Below are 21832 nucleotides of genomic sequence, written 5' to 3'. Positions count from 1 at the left end.
CTCTATAGGAGCTCTATTAGCACAATTCTATATATTCTAAAAATGGGCCAGGCATGGGAAGACCTGAGAAGGAATATCCATGTATAGGGAACGTCACATACAAAACACAGTCTGACATAAGTTCTTTCTGTGTGGCAGGAACAGTATAGAAGTTTGGTCTTTCTTTCTCCCAGCCCCATGCTCCCAGAAGTAAGACTCAGACTCAAAATACATTTGTAAATACTTTGGCCATATAGCGAGGCTCTTCTCTGACTGGCTCGTAAATTAACCCATTTACTATAATCTACATTCTGTTGCAGGGTTGGTTACCTATGCTCAGGTACCATGCACACAACTCATCCCATCTTCCTGGGCAGATCTCCTACCTGGCACTCACCCAGAATCCCTTCTACCTCCCGGATGTCCCACCTCCTACTTCCTGCCTAAGCCATAGGCCATCAAATTTATTATTGACAGGTGCCACATCCATACAGATACAAGACACACAATTCTAGAGGGAGAAAAGAACTGCCTTGGGGAAGAGGAAGACAATTTGCCTATACTGTCCCCCTTACTGACCTAATTTTAGTCCCCCTTTCTCCTAGTTAACCCCTTCTCATTCTTTGGGTCTTAGTTTAAGTGCCTCCTTTTTTGTTGAAGTTCTTCTACGAACACAAGGTCAAACCAAAGCTCTGCTGAAAGCACATGCTTTCTTGGTGCCATGAAGGTCCACTTGATACATAGCTTAACAAACAGAAGCAGCCACTACCTGGGCCTGTAGTAATTAGTGTGTCACTATAGTGTGGACCATGTAACTTGCATCAAACAATAGTGCCAAGGCATCCTTAATAATGGGACAGACACTTTAAAGGCCTGTGCACAGTGGGGCTTGCCATGTCTTGCTCATTTAGAAAGAAGCTATATGAAGAATCCTGGCTGACCTGGTGGGAAATAAAAAGCATGTCGCCTTAGCTGACAGGTTTCCCTGCTGTGTGACATGTTGCTTAGACCACCTGTCTCTGTCTACTCTTTACCATCGTCATAAAATACCCGAGGCTAGTGGGCTGAAGTAGTGGATCAGAGGTTTATGAGGGCTTATTGCTCTTGCAGGGGATTTGAACCTACATGGTGGTTCACAACAGCCTGCAACTCCACTTCCAGGGAGACCCATGCCCTCTCTGGCCTTCCTGTGCACGCATGGTACATATAAACCCAAGAGGCACACATGCATTCACATAAACATACTAAATAAATCTTTCAAAAGTACTTGAGGCTGGCAAGTGTATACAAATAAATGTTTATTTGGTTCACAGCTCTGGCTATTCAAGGGCATGGTGCTAGTGGCTCTGCTCTGACAAAGACTTCATATAGTGAATTTGGTCGTTATGGTAACAGCAGATGTGGATGGAAAAGATGATATCCAGGTGGGGTCAGACTCTGGTCTACAACCTTCCCAGACAACTCATAATAAGAGACTCGGAAAAACAAAACCAAAAAGAAAAAAAAAAAAAAAAAAAAAAAAAGCCTTAATCCCTTCCAAGAGTGATACTCTTACAGGACACACTCAAACCATAATCAAACCAACCGGTTCTGCTTCTGCCTTCAGGGTACTCAGGCACTGTTGTGAAAGGGATAAAGAGTCCCTGGGTGGGTTGGGTCCTGGGTCCACAGGAATTCTGTAGTCTGGAGTGTCTGTGGAGAAATAAACCTTTCTCCAGGATGATTTTCAGAGCTGCAACTCTCTTTATTGGGGGGAGGCAGGGGGGTGGTAATAAGGGCTATATAAACCTGGGGAGTGGGTGGGGTTTTTTCAGGGTGAGTGTACATTAGTGGTTGGTACTGGGGAACTGGGAATGTTTCATTTGTGTGAAGAGGAATTCCAGGCGCTCAAGCCTGTAATTTGGCAGCTAAGCCATTTGCCTACCTCAGCTGTGGGGAAGGTGGGGTCACAAGGATACATGTTAACACTGTGGCGTGCAAGCCCAGAACAAGGAGGGGGCAAGGCTTACTCCTGCTGGACTTAAGAGGAGATTGTTGGGGCTTGGACACATCTCGATTCCCACCTCCCGGTCACAGGACTCATTTACTCCAGACAATGGCGTTAGTGAGGTTACACCACTAGTAGCAGACTCACCACCTGGAAAGGCAGGACAGAGCTCAGCCACACAGAACTGAAGAAGAGCCACCCATGCCATTTGCAGAGTCCTGAACTGAGCAGTAGATTTGTGTAAGCCTCTAGGTCTTATCACTTGTTTGTACAAGAAAACCTGGCACAGGGGCACATTTCTGCGTGGTACATGTTTGATTGTTTGGCTAGCCTTATCCCTCCACCAAGGCTGTGAGCTCCCTAAGAGCAAAGACTTTTCTGACCTTAGGTTTGGACTCTATTCTCAGAGATCGTGGGCATTTGAGAAGCAGACAAAGCATGGAGTTGGACTCCAAGAGGGAAGAGAAGTGTCTCTCTCAGAAGGTAAAGGAAGGCTCCGGGTTATCTGTGTCTCTTCAAACTGGGGGCGTTCGTTCAGGCCCATACTTCGTCTGAGTCCGACAGTCTTTTTCACAAAGTAGAAACTCCGTTAACTGAAGGGGGAAGAGATGAAATTTAAAGATGGGTAAAGATGAAGCAGTAAGCACTGTTGTGCTGCCTGGATTTGTTGCTGGTGTTGTTTTGTTTTGGTTCTGTTGTTTGTTTTTGTTTGGTTAATTTGACCCAAGTTAGAGGTACCTGAGAAGAGGGAACTTAGATTCAGGAAATGTCCCTATCAGACTGATCTGTAGGCTGTTTTCTAGATTGATGACTAATGTGGAAAGGCCGGGTAACACTGTAGACACTATAGTCCCTGTGCAAAGGTCCTGAGGTACATAAGAAAAATTAACTGAATAGGTCAGCAAGCAGTGTTGTTCCATGGCCTCTGCTTCCGTTCCTGCCTCCAGGTTCCTGCCCCGAGTTCCTCAAAGAACTGACTTGGGGATACATCAAAGAAACCCTTTCTCCCCCAACTTGGTTTTTGTCACAGCAGTAGAAGTCTAGCTTACAGAGCGGTTCTTTTCCTCGAGCCCACAGTTTGTCACGCTCAACAGAGAAGCACGGGGACAAGCGTGGCATGAAGTCCACACATCCAGAAGCGGAGCCTGACCCCCGTTCACCTCTATTTTCCCGTTTCCCTTCCGGTTGCTGGTGGGTTGCTTTTCCTCCTTTGCTCCCAGCGGCCCGGGAGGGCTAGAGAGCTGCGCTGAAGGAGGATGCTTGGCGTTCCACCCGCCCAATGCCCTCTGGTCTCCCTTGCCCTGCTCTTGACCGCCGGGGCGCGCGCCGCGTCGCCACGGAAACGCCGGGCAGGCGCGGCGGCGCGCACGGCGCGCTCTCGGCTCCCGGCAGAAGTGGCGGCGACTCCGGCTCCCGCGCGCCCTGGCGGCCCGGTGCCGCGCTCGTTGGGCTCCCATCCCGGGTCCCCGACGGCACAAGAGTCAAGATGTTGAGGCGCCATCTGGATGACCGGTAACCGCCCGGGGCCTCACCTTCAGGCCTCCCGAGGGATTGGGGCCGGGTGGGCTTGAGGGGCCCGGCCGAGGGCCTGGAAGCGGGCAGGGGCGGGAGGAGGCCGCACGGTCCCCGTGGCGCTCTGCAGCCCGGCCACCGGCTGCCGCGAGTGCCCGGCCGGGCCCCGCCGCGGTACAGAGCCCGGGAGGCCGTAGGTGGCGGGGCCGCGGCAGCGCCGCCCCTTCAAGGCCCACCGGGCCCTCCCCGGGCCTGCCTGGTCCTAGGCAGGACCAGACGCTGCATGAGGTCCTGGAGGAGGGCCGGTCCCCGGGAGAGTTGGGAATGTCGCCCTTCCGGGCTTCAGGACACCCCGGCAATGTTTGCATATACAATTAACGGGACACCATCTTACTGCTTTAAGGACAATGTTTTGTCTCTCTCTCTTTTTTTTTTTCTAGAGATGCTCAAACCAAACAACTGCAGGATGCCGTCACGAATGTGGAGAAGCATTTTGGAGAGCTTTGCCAAATCTTTGCTGCTTATGTACGGAAAACGGCCAGGCTTCGAGACAAAGCCGACCTCCTGGTGAACGAGATCAACGTGTATGCCTCTACGGAGACCCCAAATTTAAAGCAGGGTCTGAAAGACTTTGCTGATGAGTTTGCCAAACTTCAAGATTACCGCCAGGCAGAGGTATGAAGTGAGGTTCTGCTGTCATAAGCCCAAGAAGTAGTGTGTAGGCATTGTGGACGGTCCGTTGCAGGCCACCCAGTAGTAGTAAATGTACCCTTGGTAGATGTCTTTCCTGTGTGTAACACGGTGGGTCCTCTATACGGAATCTTCCTATGGCCTGATAGCTTTCAACCCAAATGTCAGGTGTGTTTGAAGTCTTGAGTTTACCGCTGCATTTGCCAACAGTATAACAGGCATAAAGAAAAGGCGACATAGCACTGGTGAGGAAGGAGAGCATCTCTGCGGCCTGTGTGGGCCAAGTGCGTGCTCAAGAATGACTAGAGATGGAAATGCCAAAAATGACAAGATGATAACAAATTACTAATGAATGGGCTACATGTTGCTAATATTCCCGTGGTTTGGAAGTTGAGCAATCGACAGCCATGGGTTATAACACAGGAAGCAAACCAAGTGACAGAGCTGAGAGACGTTGGCTCTGTGTTTGCTTTGAATGACCAGAGCCTTGATCTTGGGAGATCTTTTTAAAAACTGGTATTTTCTTAATACTGCATAAACACGTTCATGTACTTCTAGATGCCAGCTAGGTTAGCAAAAGTTGGCATGCTCAAACTCCATTGCTTTTTTTTTTTTTTTAACTTTTGTAACAAGCCCCATTGATCTTCCTCATGTTTAAAGCCTAAAACAAATTTTCATTTACTGAGAATTAAAAAGAGAGAAATAATTTATGAATCTATCACCATTGTCCACACAAAACTTGAGTACTAATCCCTTAGGGACACCTGTAAGAAAACTGTTGAGTTCTTGGGAGACGTTTCTTGTATAACAAGCAATACTCAGTTTTACATGGTAACTGGAGATTTAATGTTTCAGAAATAGTCTTTATTCACAGATAATCCTAAAGCCCTACTTTACCAGTGATCCCCCCTTTCTAGAAAAGTTTTGTGCTAGTTATCAAATCGCAAAGTGGATTGATGTGCCTTTGCTCTGCTCTGTTTCCCTGCTGACCAAATGGTGGAGATGCTAATGAACATGGCAAAGGTAGGCAAGGGAAAGACAAGGGAAGCCGTTAGAACAGGCGTGGATAAACCTCACAGTGTATGGAATTAGAGCTGGTGTACGTTTGACTGTCCTGAATGGTCATAACATTGACTTCAGAATTCTGCATATTTAAATAGTTTTTTCTAAATTATCCTAAACTCTTTTCAAATGAAACACCTATATAACATCATTTCTAGAAACTAAAGAATTAATATGAAATGAAATGGATTGACTAGGTAAACATGTATCATTTTAAAAAGCATTTTGTTTACTGTAAAATGTTTGTTTTAAGCAATAGATTTCATTTGCTTGCCCACCCTGACAGTCTCAGTGCCCCATAATTTTCTTGTATATGTATAAAATTTTGTTCTTCGGTTCCTTTTACTAGCGTTATTAAATTGCTGTTACTTTAAATGAGTTTGAGAAACTGTTTAACTCTAGATAAAAAGAGATCGACTGTACAGTTTGGGAGATGAGCAGCACTAAACCCGTTTATCTTGTTCTCTGGGCTTTGATAGGTCATAAGTGGCTGTTTAAAACAATTCAGCTAATGCGATAATCCCTAAGCTGTTTGCTTTTGAGGGTTGAGTTCCTTTAAACGTTTCTAGCAACACTGTATTTTTCAGCCTTAATTCTTCCGGACAGTTGAGCTATATAAATTAGGAGTCAGCATCTATGATATCTGACAGTATGTGTTTGAACACATAAAAATGTTAACTGCACTGAAACTATAGATGCCTAAACCTCCTGAAAGCTGTAACTGTACTGTAACTTAAAATTGCAAAGCTATTAGTCTGCACAGTATTTATTTCAGATTAAACAGCATAGATCTTTATTTCAGGATTTAAATTTTGATATTTCTATGTTTCTTTTCAGTTATATTTTATATAATTTTCAATAGGTTGAAAGACTTGAAGCCAAAGTAGTTGAACCTTTGAAAGCTTATGGGACCATTGTTAAGATGAAACGAGTAAGTCAGTCCATCTTTTATCTACTTGGTATTATGACAAGGTATGAGGTTTTATCTTTTTCATAACAAATACAAAATAACATGGTTATTCTTTTTATATACTTTGAGAAAGATTTTCTTGGATCTTTAAAAAATGTGATGAGTATGTGTATATATTTTTGTATTAAAGATGGTGACTTGTATTTTTCAAATCTGACAAACTGCTTTTGAAATCACCTCGGAGTAAGATTTATAAAAAATAAAATTGTTTGGCTTTTATACATATTCTCATGTAAGCATCACCACAGCCAATATTTATAGTTATGTATTTGTATGGCTCATTTCCATTCATATTATGACTTATCTTGATGAAATGAGCAGGCTCTCATGTGTACACACACACACACACACACACACTCACACACACAGACACACATTCACACACTCACACTCACTCACACACACACACACTCACACACACACACTCACACACTCACTCACACACTCTACAGTACTCATAAATCCTGTGCTTACAGTGCCAGGATCAAACAAATATTCTTCCATTGTTAAGGTAGAATGTTTTAAATCTTAAGCTAGAAAGTTTTATTAAGAAAAATGTTTATTTACAGGATGATCTCAAAGCAACATTAACAGCAAGGAATCGAGAAGCCAAACAGTTATCTCAGTTAGAAAGGACACGCCAGCGAAACCCATCTGATCGACATATAATTGTATCCTTTGGATTTGGATTTTGGTCTTTAAAAAAAAAAAGGTTCAGGTTTTATGGGGTATGCAGTACAAAAGTAAACATACATGGAAATTATGCCTCTGTAGCTGTAAGTACAGAATTTTCATGTCAGGGGCAAAAAGAAACCCATTTAGGAATCTTCACAGTAGAAACTAGGCAGCAGGAAAGCAGTCCCACCTCCTAACCCAGTCCTGTTTGTTTTTTTTTATGATTGACTACCCTCCAGTACACGAAGTATTGTTGATGTTTTCAGGGTAAATTAAAAAGTAAATGCTAATGTCTCAGTGCCCTACCCGCAGTACTTCTAAGGGATGGGTAAATTTTCCCACAATGTCCTTCATAAAAAATAAAAAGTACATGAAATCAAAGTTATAACTTTTAGTCAAACCTTCAGGAGATTTCAGTATAATTAAGCTCATAGCAAGACACATGGTATCTAAATAGGAATGTTTGTCATGAAAAAGAGCTTCTAGATAACAACTTCCTGAGCCAAAACGTGCTCTCTGATGATGACCAAACACACGCAGTGCTATTAACTGTGTAAAGCACTAACATCTCCCTGCCACCCTTCCCCATTCTAGCTTACCCGTGTCTCCCTCCTCAAGGCTGGTTCCGCCCAGCCCAGCCAGACACCAGTAACAAGTGGCTCTTTTGGGGCATTGGAGGGTGAAGAACACCTTCATTCCTGAATGTGTTCCCTGGGCAGTGATTTGGGACTGCACCAACTACCTGGTACATCTTTCTTTGGAAACACAAGTTACTGGTGCAGGTGAATTGTTCTGCTCACTAGATAAGACCTACTTAAGCATTCTGATAACCCGAAACTACAGCATAAACCACACATGTATTAAGTATAAAAAGAGTAAAGAGCATCCGAGTGTCTTGACCAGATGTGAAGGTAGAGCCTTACAGCTCAACTGCTTATTCAGTAGTATGCTAAAGTTCAGTGCACAAATGAGTCGGAGTCCCTTCTTTTGATGAAGACAATCCGAGGATCTCCTGTCCACCCAGGGTGCCAGATGACCTCTGATTGGCTGTAACAGTTTGAAAGCATCCATGTGGCTTCCCCTTTTCCATTTTTGGAAGTCTTGGCTAACTGGTTATACTGCTGCTTGTTCACAGAACTGTATCTTTACATTGCCTACTCGAGATTGGTTCGATGTAGAACGTTGAGCACTTTTCAGTAAATATAATAATGGTCAGACATATAGACTTTCTTTAATAAAGACTGGCTCTGGGTGTCCTCTGCTCTGGAGGCAGGTCTCAGACCCTAGAAAAGGATAGCAGTTGTCAGATACAAGACCCCAGCTATTCTGTTTCCTGTGCTTTTCTAGGTTGACCAGTCCTAAGGAGACTTGCAGTTCTTAAACTGAAATATAAGGAAATGAGGACAAAAACAAGATGCAAAATAAAAGGCACAAGAACTGTATCTCACATATTGTCCTCATTAGGAGTCAGTCTGAGTATTCTCAGGGAAAAAAAAAAATCAGAAATCAAGTAACTGACAGCCAGTTTCAGAACAAAAACTTCAAAGGGACTCTACATTTGAATTTTCTGTTTCAAAAAAAAAAAAAAGGCCCAGAAATGTTTTTAAATAGTTCTTAATACTAGTTAGGATTAAGTCTTCCTTTTTTAAAATTATATAAACACAGATACAAATGGATATACTTTTAATTGCTTAACACTAATTGTAAGAGCAGTTCTATAAAGGTATATGACTTTGACTTTACCATGTTCAATTCCCTTTGAAATGTATTTTTTCCTTTATGAAAATTTTCAGTCGCAGGTGGGCAATAAATTGGTGTGTCAAGAAACGGATCCTGAGAGTAAACCTGTTTACTTGTTTCAATTTACAGATTCTTTAAAAAAAAAAAAAAACTAAATATAAAATAGCTAAATGTCAGAGTATTATATCTCAAAACTTAGATAAGTCCATATTAAATGACATATGACTTTAGAGCAAATATAAGTTTAATATAAGGAACAAAACTTTATTAGGAATAATTTAATCATAAAATTGATTATGTTTTTTTAATTGTTGGTACTGCTTAAGACAATATTTAATGTCTGGTAGCAACTATTGTCCTAAAGGAAAAGATGCTTTAAAAGAAATAACATGATTAAAATGTAATTTTCTGCATTTAGCCTTACTGTTCCTGCTGTATGTGCCTAAATTTTTAATATACAACTAGAGTAGTAGAAAACAGCTTTAAAAAAACTGTTTTCAGTTCACAAGTAGTTATATTTAGATAGAAGTTTTAATTGACTTTACAAAACAGATGTAGATAGTATGAAGCGTGTATAAAGAAAAACACTGGAACTTGCCGTTTAATATATTAGTTATTTGCATATGTATGTATATGTATAAAATGACCGTAAACCAAATGAAACAGTGCAGTGCTGTTACCTTGATTAGCTCTGATTAACCCGAGCATGATAGTACATGCTGTAGTCCCATCACTTGGAAAGTACAAGGAAGAGCAGAAGTTGAAGGTTTCCGTCCACCAGTTTTCTTACAGCCAGCATAGACCAAGTTGTATATATTCCAAAACTATGTAAATACAGAGATATGCATGCAGAGGCGGTGACACCTGCCTTTAATCAACAGTCAAGAGGCAGAGGCATGAGTTCATAATTAGCCTGTGTTAGAGAATCCTAGGATAGCACTGGCTCTGTAAGGAGACCCTGCCTCAAAAATTAAGTTATATATTTCATGCATTTGGGGAACTCTTAAAAGTCAACAGTGATAAGACACTTGAGTCTCCCTAGCCTCAAGCATGTGCATGTTGTAATAATAAAAACTTTGATTCTCTATAGTGGGAATTGTTATAGCTGTGGGTCTTAATGTGTACTCTTAGTCCTTCACAAGGATCTATTTTATTTCATTTAATCTATAAAGCAGTCATGTCAGATACTCTGCATTACAGGTGAATATGAGAGCACTGCAAACAGGAACAGTTACAGGTCTGTGAGGGACACAGCTAGTGACATAAATAGGAGTAGAGGCAAGCGGTAGAGAAAGCAGTTTTACATCCCAGGGCGACATAAATTAGGGACACTAGTTTAAGGAAAGGACTGTTGTTTGAGATTAAACATCTCTTAACAAACTTAAAGCTCTGTGTTATGCATGCTATCGAATATAGTATATTCATTGTGTGTGGTTAAAGGTAAATTTGGACAGTTTACACTTTTAGGCCAGAAAGGCAATGGTAAAATGGTAACTTTGATCAAGGGTGGATACATGGATTCTGATGAGGTTTTCTTTTTTGGGGGCATTCACTTCTTTAGGCAGAAACTGAATTACAGAGAGCCACGATTGATGCTACCCGCACAAGTCGTCATTTGGAGGAAACTATTGACAATTTTGAAAAGCAGAAAATAAAGGACATAAAGGTAATTAACTTAATACAGAATGTTCTCTAACCTTACTTAAAGTTAAAGGAAAAATAGCATATTGATTGTTAGCCCAGAGTGAGTTCTTAAAACTAAAAAAAAAATAAATTATAGACCAAATTTTATCAACTGTAATTATGAATACAATTATGAATTTAATGTAAAGGGACTATATTAATTAATTTACTTTATATCCCAACTGCAGTTTCCCCTCCCTCCTTTCCTCCCAGTCCACCCCCACCATCCACTTCTCCCTTTCTCTTCAAAAACTGAGAGGCTTCCCATGGGTATCAACAGCTTTGGCATATCACGTTGCAGCAAGATTGGCACATTTTCTCCTGTTGAGGCTAGACAAGGCAGCCAATAGGGGGAAGGGGTCCAAAAAGCAGACGATGGATAGGACCCCTGTCCCCACTTTTAGGAGTCCTCCATGATGACCAAGCTGCACAGATATACATATGTGCAGAGGGCCTAGGTCAGCTTCATGCGTGCTCCCTGGTTGACAGTTTAATCTCTGAGCCCTGATGGAGCCAGGGTAGGTGATTCTGTAGGTGTTCCTGAGGTGTCCTTGACCCCTCTGGTTCCTACAATCTGCAGGATTCCCCAGGCTCCATGTAATATCTGCATCTGTTTCTACCAGTTGCTGGATGAAGCCTGTCTGATGAAGGTTATACTAGGCTTCAGCTTACAGGTATAGGCAGAATGTCATTGTCTGGGGTGGCCTCCCTCTTATGGTGTAGGTATCAAGCTAGACCAGTCATTGGTAAGCTGTTCCCCCGATTTCTGCTCCATCTTTACCTCTGTACATCTTATACTCAGAATAAATTATAGGTTGGAATTTTTGTGAGTGGGTTGTCCCAATACCTACCTCCATTGTAAATCTTGTCTGGTAACAGGAAATGGTTACTTCAGGCTCTATATCCCCACTGCTTGGAGTTTTAGCTAGAGACACCCCCGTGGATTCATGGTAGTTTCCACTGCCCTGGGTTTCTAGCTTGTCCCAAAGATCCCAGTTGACTTTCCCAGCACTCTCTCTCCACATCTTCCCACCTGATCCTCCTGTTCTCAGCCCCACCCCCACAAGTCCCCTCCCACACCCACCCATGACGTCGATTCTATTTCCCTTTCTAAGGGAGATTCATGTGCCCCTCCTCCTTGAGCCCTCCTTAGTTACTTGTAGATTGTAGCATGGTTATTATTTACTTTATGGCTAATATCCACTTGTAAGTGAGTACATACCATGGTTGTATTTCTGGGTCTGAATTCCCTCACTCAACATGATTTTTTCTAGTTCGGTCCATTTGCATGCAAATTTCATGTCATTATTTTTAATAGCTGATACTCTATTGTGTAAATGAGCCACATTTTCTTTATCCATTCTTTGGTTTAAGGACATCTAGGTTGTTTTCAGTTTCTATCTATTACAAGTAAAGCTGCTATGAACATAGTTGAATAGTGTCTTTGTGGTATGGTAGAACATTCTTTGTTTATATGCCCAGAAGCACAATAGCTTGGTATTTTTTTTTTTTGGAATATTTATTTTATGTATGTGAGTATACTGTCTCTTCTATCTTCAAACTCACCAGAAGGCATCAAATCTCATTACAGATGGTTGTGAGCCACCATGTGGTTGCTGGCAATTGAACTCAGAACCTCTAGAAGATCAGTCAGTGCTCTTAACCACTGAGCCATCTCTCCAGGGCCTCATTTTTCTTTTCTTTTCTTTTCTTTTTTTTTTTTTTTTTAAGATTTGATACTCTGCATTGAGGTCTTACTAGATACAATGAGCAAAAAGTACATGTAAAACAGGATGTAACCCAGAATTAGTCAACGTTTTCTTGGTGTGTAAGGATTGAGCATAATGTTTTCTGGGGTTTTTTTTGTTTGTTTGTTTTTTGTTTTTTGTTTTTCTTGAACTTCACACAGTCTGTGAGTTGTTTCTGGGGCAGTCCGAGCCCTCTGGGGTTAGCATCCCACTATCAGTGACTTCATATTATATCTGTTCATTTGTGACTGGGTTATCTCACTCAGGATGATATTCTCTAGATGCAACCATTTTCTTAAGAATTTGGTTAAGTCATTGTTTCTGATGGCTGAGTAGTACTCCATTGTGTAAATGTATCACAATTTTTGTATCTATTCATCTACTAAAGGACATCTGGGTTCTTTCCAGCTTATGGCTATTAAAAATAGAGCTGCTATGAACATTGTGGTGCATGCGTCTTTGTTGTATATTGGAGTGTCTCTGGGGTATATGCCCAGAAGTGGAATAGCTGGATCTTCAGGTAGTACTATGTCCAATTTTCTGAGGAATTGCCAGACTGATTTCCAGAGTGGTTGTATCAGTTTACAACCCCACCAACAGTGGAGAAGTGTTCCTCTTTCTCCACAACCTCCCCAGCATCTGCTGTCATCTGAGTTTTGTGTGTGGTGGAATCTCAGGGTTCTTTTGATTTGCATTTCCCTGATGGCTAAGGATGTCAAGAACTTCCTTAGATGTTTCTCAGCCATTCGATATTCCTCAATTGAGAATGTTTTGTTTAGCTCTGTACCCCATTTTTTTAATAGGGTTGTTTGGTTCTCTGGTGTCTAGCTTTTTGAGTTCTTTGTATACCTTGGATATTAGGCCTCTATCTGATGTGGAGTTGGTAAAGATCGTTTCCCATTCTGTTGGCTGCCGTTTTGTTTTTCTTGGCAATGTCCTTAGCCTTACAGAAACTTTGCAATCTTATTAAGTCCCATTTGTTAATCTTTGACCTTTGAGCACGAGCCATTGGTGTTTTGTTCAGGAAATTTTCTCCTGTGCATACGTGTTCTAAGGTTTTCCCTACTTTCTCATCTAATAGTTTCAGTGTATCTGGTTTAATGTGGAGATCTTTGATCCACTTACACTTGAGCTTTATACAAGGAGATAAGAAAGGGTCTATTTTCATTCTTCTGCATGCTGAGTGCCAGTTGGACCAACACCATTTGTTGAATAGGCTGTCCTTTTTTCATTGAATGTTTACAGGTCCTTTGTCAAAAATCAAGTGACCATATACGTGAGGGCTCATTTCTGGATCTTCTATTCTATTCCATTGATCCACATGCCTATTTCTGTACCAGTACCATGCAGTTTTCAGGACAATTGCCTTGTAATATAGCTTGAGGTCAGGGATGATGATTCCCACAGATGTTTTCCTGTTGTTGAGGATGTATTTTGCCATTCTAGGTCTTTTGTTATTCCATATGAAATTGCACATTGCTCTTTCCAACTCAGTGAAGAACTGGGTTGGAATTTTGATGGGGATTGCATTGAATCTGTAGATTGCTTTTGGTAGGATGGCCATTTTTAAAATGTTGATCCTTCCAATCCATAAGCATGGGAGATCTTTCCATTTTCTGAGATCTTCCTCGATTTCCTTCTTTAGCGGTTTGAAGTTCTTGTCATACAGGTCCTTCACTTGCTTAGTTAGAGTCACACCAAGGTATTTCATAGTTTTTTCGACTATTGTAAATGGTATCTTTTCCCTAATTTCTTTCTCCACATGTTTGTCCTTTGAATATAAAAAGGCTACTGATTTGTTTGAGTTAATTTTATGTCCAGCCACTTTGCTGAACTTGTTTTACAGCAGTAGGAGTTCTCTGGTAGAATTTTTGGGGTCGCTTAAGTACACTATCATGTCATCTGCAAAAAGTGATATTTTTACTTCTTCCTTTCCGATTTGTATCCCTTTGATTTCCTTTTGCTGTCTAATTGCTCCAGCCAGGACTTCCAGTACTATGTTGAATAGGTAGGGGGAGAGTGGGCAGCCTTGTTGAGTCCCTGATTTTAGTGGGATTATTTCAAGTTTCTGTCTGTTAAGTTTGATGTTGGCTGTTGGTTTGCTGTATATTGCTTTTATTATGTTTAGGTATGGACCTTGGATTCCTTTTCTTTCCAAGACTTTTAACATGAAGGGGTGTTGAATTTTGTCAAATGCTTTCTCAGCATCTAGTGATGCACTGAACCCATCTGGACCTGGGCTTTTTTTGGTTGGGAGGCTTTTGATGACTTCTTCTATTTCTTTAGGTGTTATGGGATTATTTAGATGGTTTACCTGGTCCTGGTGTAACTTTAGGATCTTGTATCTGTCTAGGAATTCATCCATTTCCTCCAAATTTTCCAACTTTGTGGAGTATAGGCTTTTGTAGTAGAATCTGGTGATTTCTTGAATTTTCTTAGTTTCAGTTGTTATTTCTTCACTTTCCTTTCTGATTTTGTTAATTTGGATAGTCTCTCTTTGCCCTCTAGTTAGTCTGGCTAAGGGTTTATCAATCTTGTTAATTTTCTCAAAGAACCAGCTCTTGGTTTTGTTGATTCTTTCAATAGTCCTTTTGTTTCTATTTGGTCTATTTTTAAGTTTGATTATTTCTTGCAGTCTACTCCTCCTGGGTGTATCTGCTTCCTTTTGTTCTAGAGCTTTCAATTGTGCTGTCAGGTTGTTAGTATATGCTCGCTCTAGTTTCTTTTTGGAAGCACTCAGAGCTATGAGTTTTCCTCTCAGTACCGCTTTCATTGCATCCCATAGGTTTGGGTATGTCGTGTTTTCGTTTTCATTGAATTCTAGAAAATTCTTAATTTCTTTCTTTATTTCTTCTTTGACCCTGCTATCGTTTAATAGAGCATTGTTTAGTTTCCATATGTATATGGGCTTTTTGTTGTCTTTGTTGTTATTAAAGATCAGCCTTAGCCCATGGTAATCTGAAAGGATGCATGGGAACATTTCAATCTTCTTATATCGATTGAGGCTCGTTCTGTGTCCAATTATGTGGTCAGTTTTCGAGAAGGTGCCATGAGGTGCTGAGAAAAAGGTGTATTCTTTTGTTTTAGGATAATATGTTCTGTAGGTATCTATTAATTCCAGTTGGTTCATAGTCTCTGCTAGTTTTACAGTATCCTTGTTCAGTTTCTGTTTCCATGATCTGTCCATTGGTGAGAGTGGGGTATTAAAGTCTCCCACTATTATTGTGCGGGGTGAAATGTATTTTTTGAGCTTTAGTAGGGTTTCTTTTATGAATGTGGGTGCTTTTTTATTTGGAGCATATATGTTAAGGATTGAGAGTTTCTCCTGACAGATTGATTTCCCCTGTAATGAGTAAAAAGTGTCCTTTCTTATCTTTTTTGATAACTTTTGGTTGGAAATTTACTTTATTTGATATTAGAATAGCCACTCCAGCTTGCTTCTTGGGGCCGTTTGCTTGGAAGTTTTTTTCCCAACCTTTTACTCTGAGATAGTGTCTGTCTTTGTCTCTGAGATGAGTTTCCTGTATGCAGCAAAATGCTGGCTTTTGCTTATGTATCCAGTCTGATAGCCTATGTCTCTTTATTGGGGAGTTGAGTCCATTTATGTTAATAGATATCAAGGAATAGTGGTTGCTGTTTCCTGCTATCATTGCTTTTGTAGGTTGAATTGTGTCTGTATCTCTCTTCTTTTGTTTTTCTTGCTTAGGAGTTTTCTTGTTTTTACTAGGATGTAGTTCCCCTCATTGTATTGGGTTTTCCACCTATAATTCGTTGTAGTGCTGGATTTGTGGTCAGATATTGTATAAATTTGGATTTGTCTTGGAATATCTTCATCTCTCCATCTATGGTGATTGATAGTTTTGCTGGGTATAGCAGCTTGGGCTGGCACTTGTGCTCTCTTAGGGTCTGCATGATGTCTGTCCAGGCTCTTCTAGCTTTCATAGTCTCTGTTGAGAAATCGGGTGTAATTCTGATTGGTCTGCCTTTACATGTTACCTGACCTTTTTCCCTTACTGCTTTTAGTATTCTTTCTTTGCTTTGAGCATTTGGTGTTTTGACTATTATGTGTCGGGAGGAATTTCTTCTCTGGTCCAACCTATTTGGAGTTCTGAAGGCTTCTTTTATGCTCGTGGTCATCTCATTCTTAAGGGTAGGAAAGTTTTCTTCTACAATTTTGTTGAAGATATTTACTGTCTTAATCCTGATTTTAGTAGAATTGCTTTAAGTTTGTTCTCTTTAATTTGATATTGGCTATTGACTTGCTTTAATGTGTTTAATTTTGTCCCTTGTATCCCAGATCTCTCTAAGACTTTTAACATGAAGGGGTTTTGGATTTTGTCAAAACCTTTTTAGCATCTACTGACATGATCATGTGGGGTTTTTTTTCTTTCAGTTTGTTTATATAGTGAATATGGTTTTATGATGGATTTTTTTATGTTGAACCACCTCTGCATTTTTGGGATGAAACCTACTTGATCTTGATGCATGATCTTTTTTGATATATTTTTACATTCAATTTGCAGGTATTTTAAAAGTATTTTTGCATCAACATTCATGAGGGAAATTAGTCTGAAATTCTTTTTGTTGAGTCTTTGTATGGTTTAGATATTGGGGTAACTGGCCTCATAAAATAAATTTAGCAATGTTCTTCCTGTTTCTATTGTGGAATAGTTTGTGGATTATTGGTATTAGCTCTTCTTTGAAAGTCTGGTAGAATTCTGCACTAAAACCATCTGGCCCTTCCCTTTTTTTAAAGATTTTTTTAATTATGTATATCTGACTACACCATAGCTGTCTTCAAACATCAGATGCATCAGATCCCATTTTACAGATGGTGGTGAGCCACCATGCCATTGCTAGGAATTGAACTCAGGACCTCAGCCCTAAGCTTTGGGGGAATAAAGGACTGTTAATGATTGTTTCTATTTCCTTAAGGGTTATAGGTCTATTTAGATTGTTTATCTGACCTTTAACTTTTCTATGTGACATCTGTCATGATTCTTGGTATATACAAATGTCTGTTATGTTCTCTGTTCATTCTGATTTTGTTAATTTGGATACTCTCTCTCAGATCTTTTTGGCTAAGGGTTTGTCTATCTTGTTGGTTTTTCCCAAAAAAACCAACTTTTATGATTCTTTGTATTCTCTCGGTTTCTGTTTTATTGGTTTCAACTCTGATTATTTTCTGTCCTCTACTCCTTAGATGTGTTTACTTCTTTTTGTTCTAGAGCTTCCAGTATGCTGTTACATCCCTAATAAGAGATGTCACTAATTTATAAAGGCACTTTATGAAGGTTACGAACTTTTCTCTCAGCACTGATTTCTTTGTAGCCCATTATGTTTGGGTATGTTGTACATTTATTTTCACTGAATTCTAGAAACTCTTTCATTTTTTTCCCTGTGTTTCTTCCTTGACTCTGTGGTCATTAAGTAGAGTTGTTCAGTTTCCATGAGTTTGAATGCTGTCTGTTGTTTCTGTTGTTGCTGAAGTCCAGCTTTAATCCATGTAGATATATGTGAGGTCCATTTGAATGATAATGTGTTTCATTATTTCTCTGTTTACTGTCTAGATGTCCTGACCATTGGGGAGAGTGGGGGTTGAAGCCTCCCATTATTAATGTGCGGGGTTTAATGTGCGATTTAACCTTTAGTAATGTTTCTTTTACAAATGTAGGTGCTTGTATTTGGGCAAAAAATTGAAACATCATCTTGGTGGTTTTTCCCTTTGAAGAGTATTTCTTTTAATTTTGGTTAAAAGACTGTTTTGTTAGGCATTACAATGGTTACACCTGCAGGCTTCTTAACTCTATTGGTTTGACAATTTTTTTTTCAAACATTTACTCTAAGGTACCATCACTGGACTGGTGGTCCTATAAAAAGCCATCACAATTTTTTATTTCAGTTATGTTTTGTCCTGTCCAGAAAATAGGTCTTAGTAACATAAAATACTCAGATTATATAATGGAGAATATAAAACTCTAGTTCTTAAGTAAACTCTTAAATACATACAAACTTAAAACACTTTAACATTCCAATCTTGTTTTTCAGAACATATTATCTGAGTTTATCACAATTGAAATGTTATTTCATGGCAAAGCTTTAGAGGTCTTCACTGCTGCCTACCAAAATATACAAAAAATTGATGAGGATGAAGACCTAGAGGTAGGCCTAATTCTAAACTCAGTTCTGATAGTGTGCAAATGTTTTAGAACTTCAGTTTATATGGTAATGGTCTATATTATCATGTGTAACCTAGAGTGGTAATGTTCTGTGATTTTCCATTTACACTTGGTTCAAAGATGACTGAGTACTTTCTTCAAGTACTCAAGCTAGTATCTCATTCTCACCCATTGCCATGTGTTTTCAAAGATGACTGAATTGTTGCACGACAATTATAAACTAGCAAATAGTTATGTAATCATTGCTTTGCACACATCTATGTATTTAAGCTATGCTAGCTGGTCCATCAACTTAAATAAAAATACTTATTTGCTCCCTTAAAACTGAAACATACTAAGGAAATGTCCCAAGGGTCAGACAGCTCTTTTAGCAGCATATGTGGGAGTCAATTCTTAAAGTCTAGCACATTGAGTCTTAAGCCTTTGTACTCAACGCTACTACACTTGAGGCTTGTACCATTTCCTACAAGGAAAAGCACTGCATTTAGTAACAGGTCCAAGTTATCTCTGAACTTTTCCCGCAGAACTGTAGTACCTTTTTTATGTTTCCTACCTATAACATTCCTAAATTGTGAACTTATGCATATTTTGTTCCAGCTGGCCCAGCTATGTCATACTATGCTCTTTGTAACTTGTCACTGCTCTCAATAAGCTAACTACTGAGTAGGTTGTAGAGAAAAGATAGATGAAAATCTAATGGTTTCAGGGCTGTATAGGAGACGTGTTTGTGAACTTCTTTCATATATGAGTGCAGTAGTATTGAACAAATCAACGTCGTCATCGTTATAAAATGTAAATGCTACTACTTACATCCTAACACAACTAAGCAATGACTGCAGCACCTTTTATGCCAAAGACCATTCAAAATGTGGAGATTATAAAAGGTCCATATTGCCAAGGCAAATTACAATCCACCAGTTCTCAATGCATGGTTGTGACCCTTAGGAAGTGGGTATCATTTAAGAAAATATTAGGAAAACATATTTCCAGTACAATTGATAGCAGAAACAAAATTAGTTATGAAGAAGGAAAGTAATAATTTTATGATGGGGGCAACCATAACATGAGGAAATTTATTGATGGATCACAAACATTAGGAAGATTGAGAACCACTGTTATAGAGGGAACCTGTGGAAAACAAATCTTTGTAAATTTGCAGTTTTGATTCTGTAGGAAAAACACACACTGGAAGAAATCAGAATAACAGTTGCTATAAGAAGTGGAAGTTTGTAAGAAGGTGTTTAAAATGCACACCTGACGATCTTGACACCTCATCCATGAAGAATATGGGGTCAGTAGAGATAAGAAGGCTTGGCAAACATTGACAACACTTGGGAGTGTTGCAAGTCCACACAATAATGCTGCTGGTATCCTGGTGGTTGGGGTGGCTCCAGGGTGCACTGTGCACAACAGCACTCCTGTAGTGACGTCAGTAACAGCTGAGGGGAGGCCAAGCAAACACAACCAAGGACAACTGTACAGCACACTAGTTTTCAGTTGCCTGTCAGATTTCACCTCGGCTTTACACCGCTTATCAACTGCATGGTTGATAACTACAATCTCTTACCCTCCCTTTCTAGTTTAACTAGATTTGTAATTAAGAATGTGCAGTTAGTCATGTAGATGCTCATTTACTGTTCAATTAAAAATATGGTTTTATTGCTTCTCTAGATGTTCATTTAGTATTCAACTTAAAATGTTTTATATTGCAATAGGTTTTCCGAAATTCTCTGTATCTATCAGATTATCCATCTCGTTTAGATATTGTAAGAGCAAATTCAAAGTCACCTCTTCAGAGGTCAGTGTCAACTAAGTGCACATCTGGAACTGGACAGGTGAGCTTAAAAAAAATCCTGAAAAGGAATTTGAGTTGTTGACTTGGTTGTTCAGTGTTAAGTGTTTCCCTTCTTAGGTGACCTCATACAATGTGTTATCTCTGGCCATCATTTTCCCTGAAAATATAATTGCACTCTACTTGCTCTGAGGCAGAACACTGAAGAAACAGATGGGAAAGAGAACAGTGCTCATGTAGATCGGCTGTATCTAATATAAACACACATTCTAGAGTGGAATTGTGTGCTTAATCTATTTAGAAACTGTACCTAAAAGTGGCATTTTTCTAAGCATAACTCATGGACAGGATATAGCTCATTAGATCAATAGCCAAACCCTGTATTACAAATACTGTAATGTACCAAAGTCTGCTTTGCCTCAGAAATCTAAAACTGACTAAAATAATCTCAAAATGCAATTTTAAGTAAAATTTGTATAGGTAAAACTTCCTGGCATTGGATTCTGTGCACTGTTTGTTTTATATTCATCTCTTCCTCCTTGCCAGATTACATTTCTATTATTTTATGCCTGACACACATATTCCTTAAGGTTAGTGTTTACATTCCATATGAAATTCTATTTAAAACTGAATCTAATATATCAGTTAAGAACTTTTTGTACTATGATATTTTTAATATTAGCCCTACTAACTTGAGATCAAATTCCTGGGGGCTAGGTAGAGTTAAGATTGTAAGTATACTGTAAAAATATTCAGCAACATATGTCTGTAGCAACTCACATCCACAACCTGACCACCTCTTCTGTGCAAATATTCCCAGTGTGGCCTGAGTGATGTAAATCACCCTCAGAGAAGTTCTAAGTAAGATATCCAAGGGAAACACAAGATGTATAATTGGTATCTTTTCATCATTTCTATTGTCAACATTGCTGTCTATCAAACAGACTTACCTGGTTCTACCATCCACTTAGAAGATTATCATGCAAATACTGCAAGGCTGTTGGAGTTTAACTTCCTATAACTTAGCATTTAGTTCATAATACACAGTAATGGTACTTTATGTTCCTGAAGCATACTACTAGAATCAGATAGAGAAAGACTTCAACCTTAAAAATCACAGGGAAATTGATCATTTTCTGAAATATTTGTTCTCATAAGCATATGTAAAAAGATGCCAAACATGTAAAAATATTTTTATTTGTTTACATGTATTTTCCAACAGATAGCCACCTGCAGAACAAGGAAGGATCAACAAGTAGAAGATGAAGATGATGAAGAGTTAGATGTTACAGAAGAGGAAACCTAATTTATAAAAAAATCACATTTCTGTTTTCATGTCAAATGACTTGAAATGTAGGATCACTTTATACTGATTTGAAGGTTAAACTATAAAATGAAATGTACTATGAAATGGGGGAGGGGGAAATTAAATGAAATTATGCTGAAAAGAAAAAAATGATTTTTTTTAAATTACCTAGTCTTTCTTTCATCATCCTATCTATGGTAATGTATAATTTTTCTGTATATGTTCTATTTGAAAAAAAAATGTGTATTTTGAGGCATTTTAGATCTAATGCACTATAAACACATATGTGGCACAAAAACCTATTAAAAGTACAAAAAGTAACATTTTTAATAATTCCTTTTAGTTTCATTTAGCAGAAAATTCCAGGTTTTGACTACCAAAAGAGGTCAGTTAATAATCCTATGCCCTAATGCCTTAAGTAAAAACATTGCTTCTTTTACCTTTCTTATAACCTATGCTTCACCATTTGGTATGAAAATTTAGGGGTTTTTTTTTTAATAAAATTTATC

At 39.3% G+C, this 21832-nt stretch overlaps 1 protein-coding gene across 1 annotated transcript; it reads left to right on the top strand.

The window, feature by feature from the left end:
* Window positions 1-3245: 3245 nt before the first annotated feature.
* Window positions 3246-21432, top strand: CIBAR1 (CBY1 interacting BAR domain containing 1; the record flags this gene model as incomplete). Its single annotated transcript, XM_080938574.1, has 8 exons — window positions 3246-3478; window positions 3919-4153; window positions 6093-6161; window positions 6770-6865; window positions 10177-10281; window positions 18095-18208; window positions 19941-20060; window positions 21240-21432. The coding sequence occupies 8 exons, from the start codon at window positions 3246-3248 to the stop codon at window positions 21321-21323; spliced, it is 1056 nt and encodes a 351-aa protein (XP_080794700.1). The 3' UTR covers window positions 21324-21432.
* Between the last annotated feature and the right edge of the window lie 400 nt (window positions 21433-21832).

This window comes from Micromys minutus (genome assembly GCF_963924665.1).
Source record: "Micromys minutus genome assembly, chromosome: 26".
Lineage (NCBI taxonomy): Eukaryota > Metazoa > Chordata > Mammalia > Rodentia > Muridae > Micromys > Micromys minutus.
Note: the sequence above shows the minus strand (reverse complement) of the source record. Positions and strands in the feature narration are given on the sequence as shown.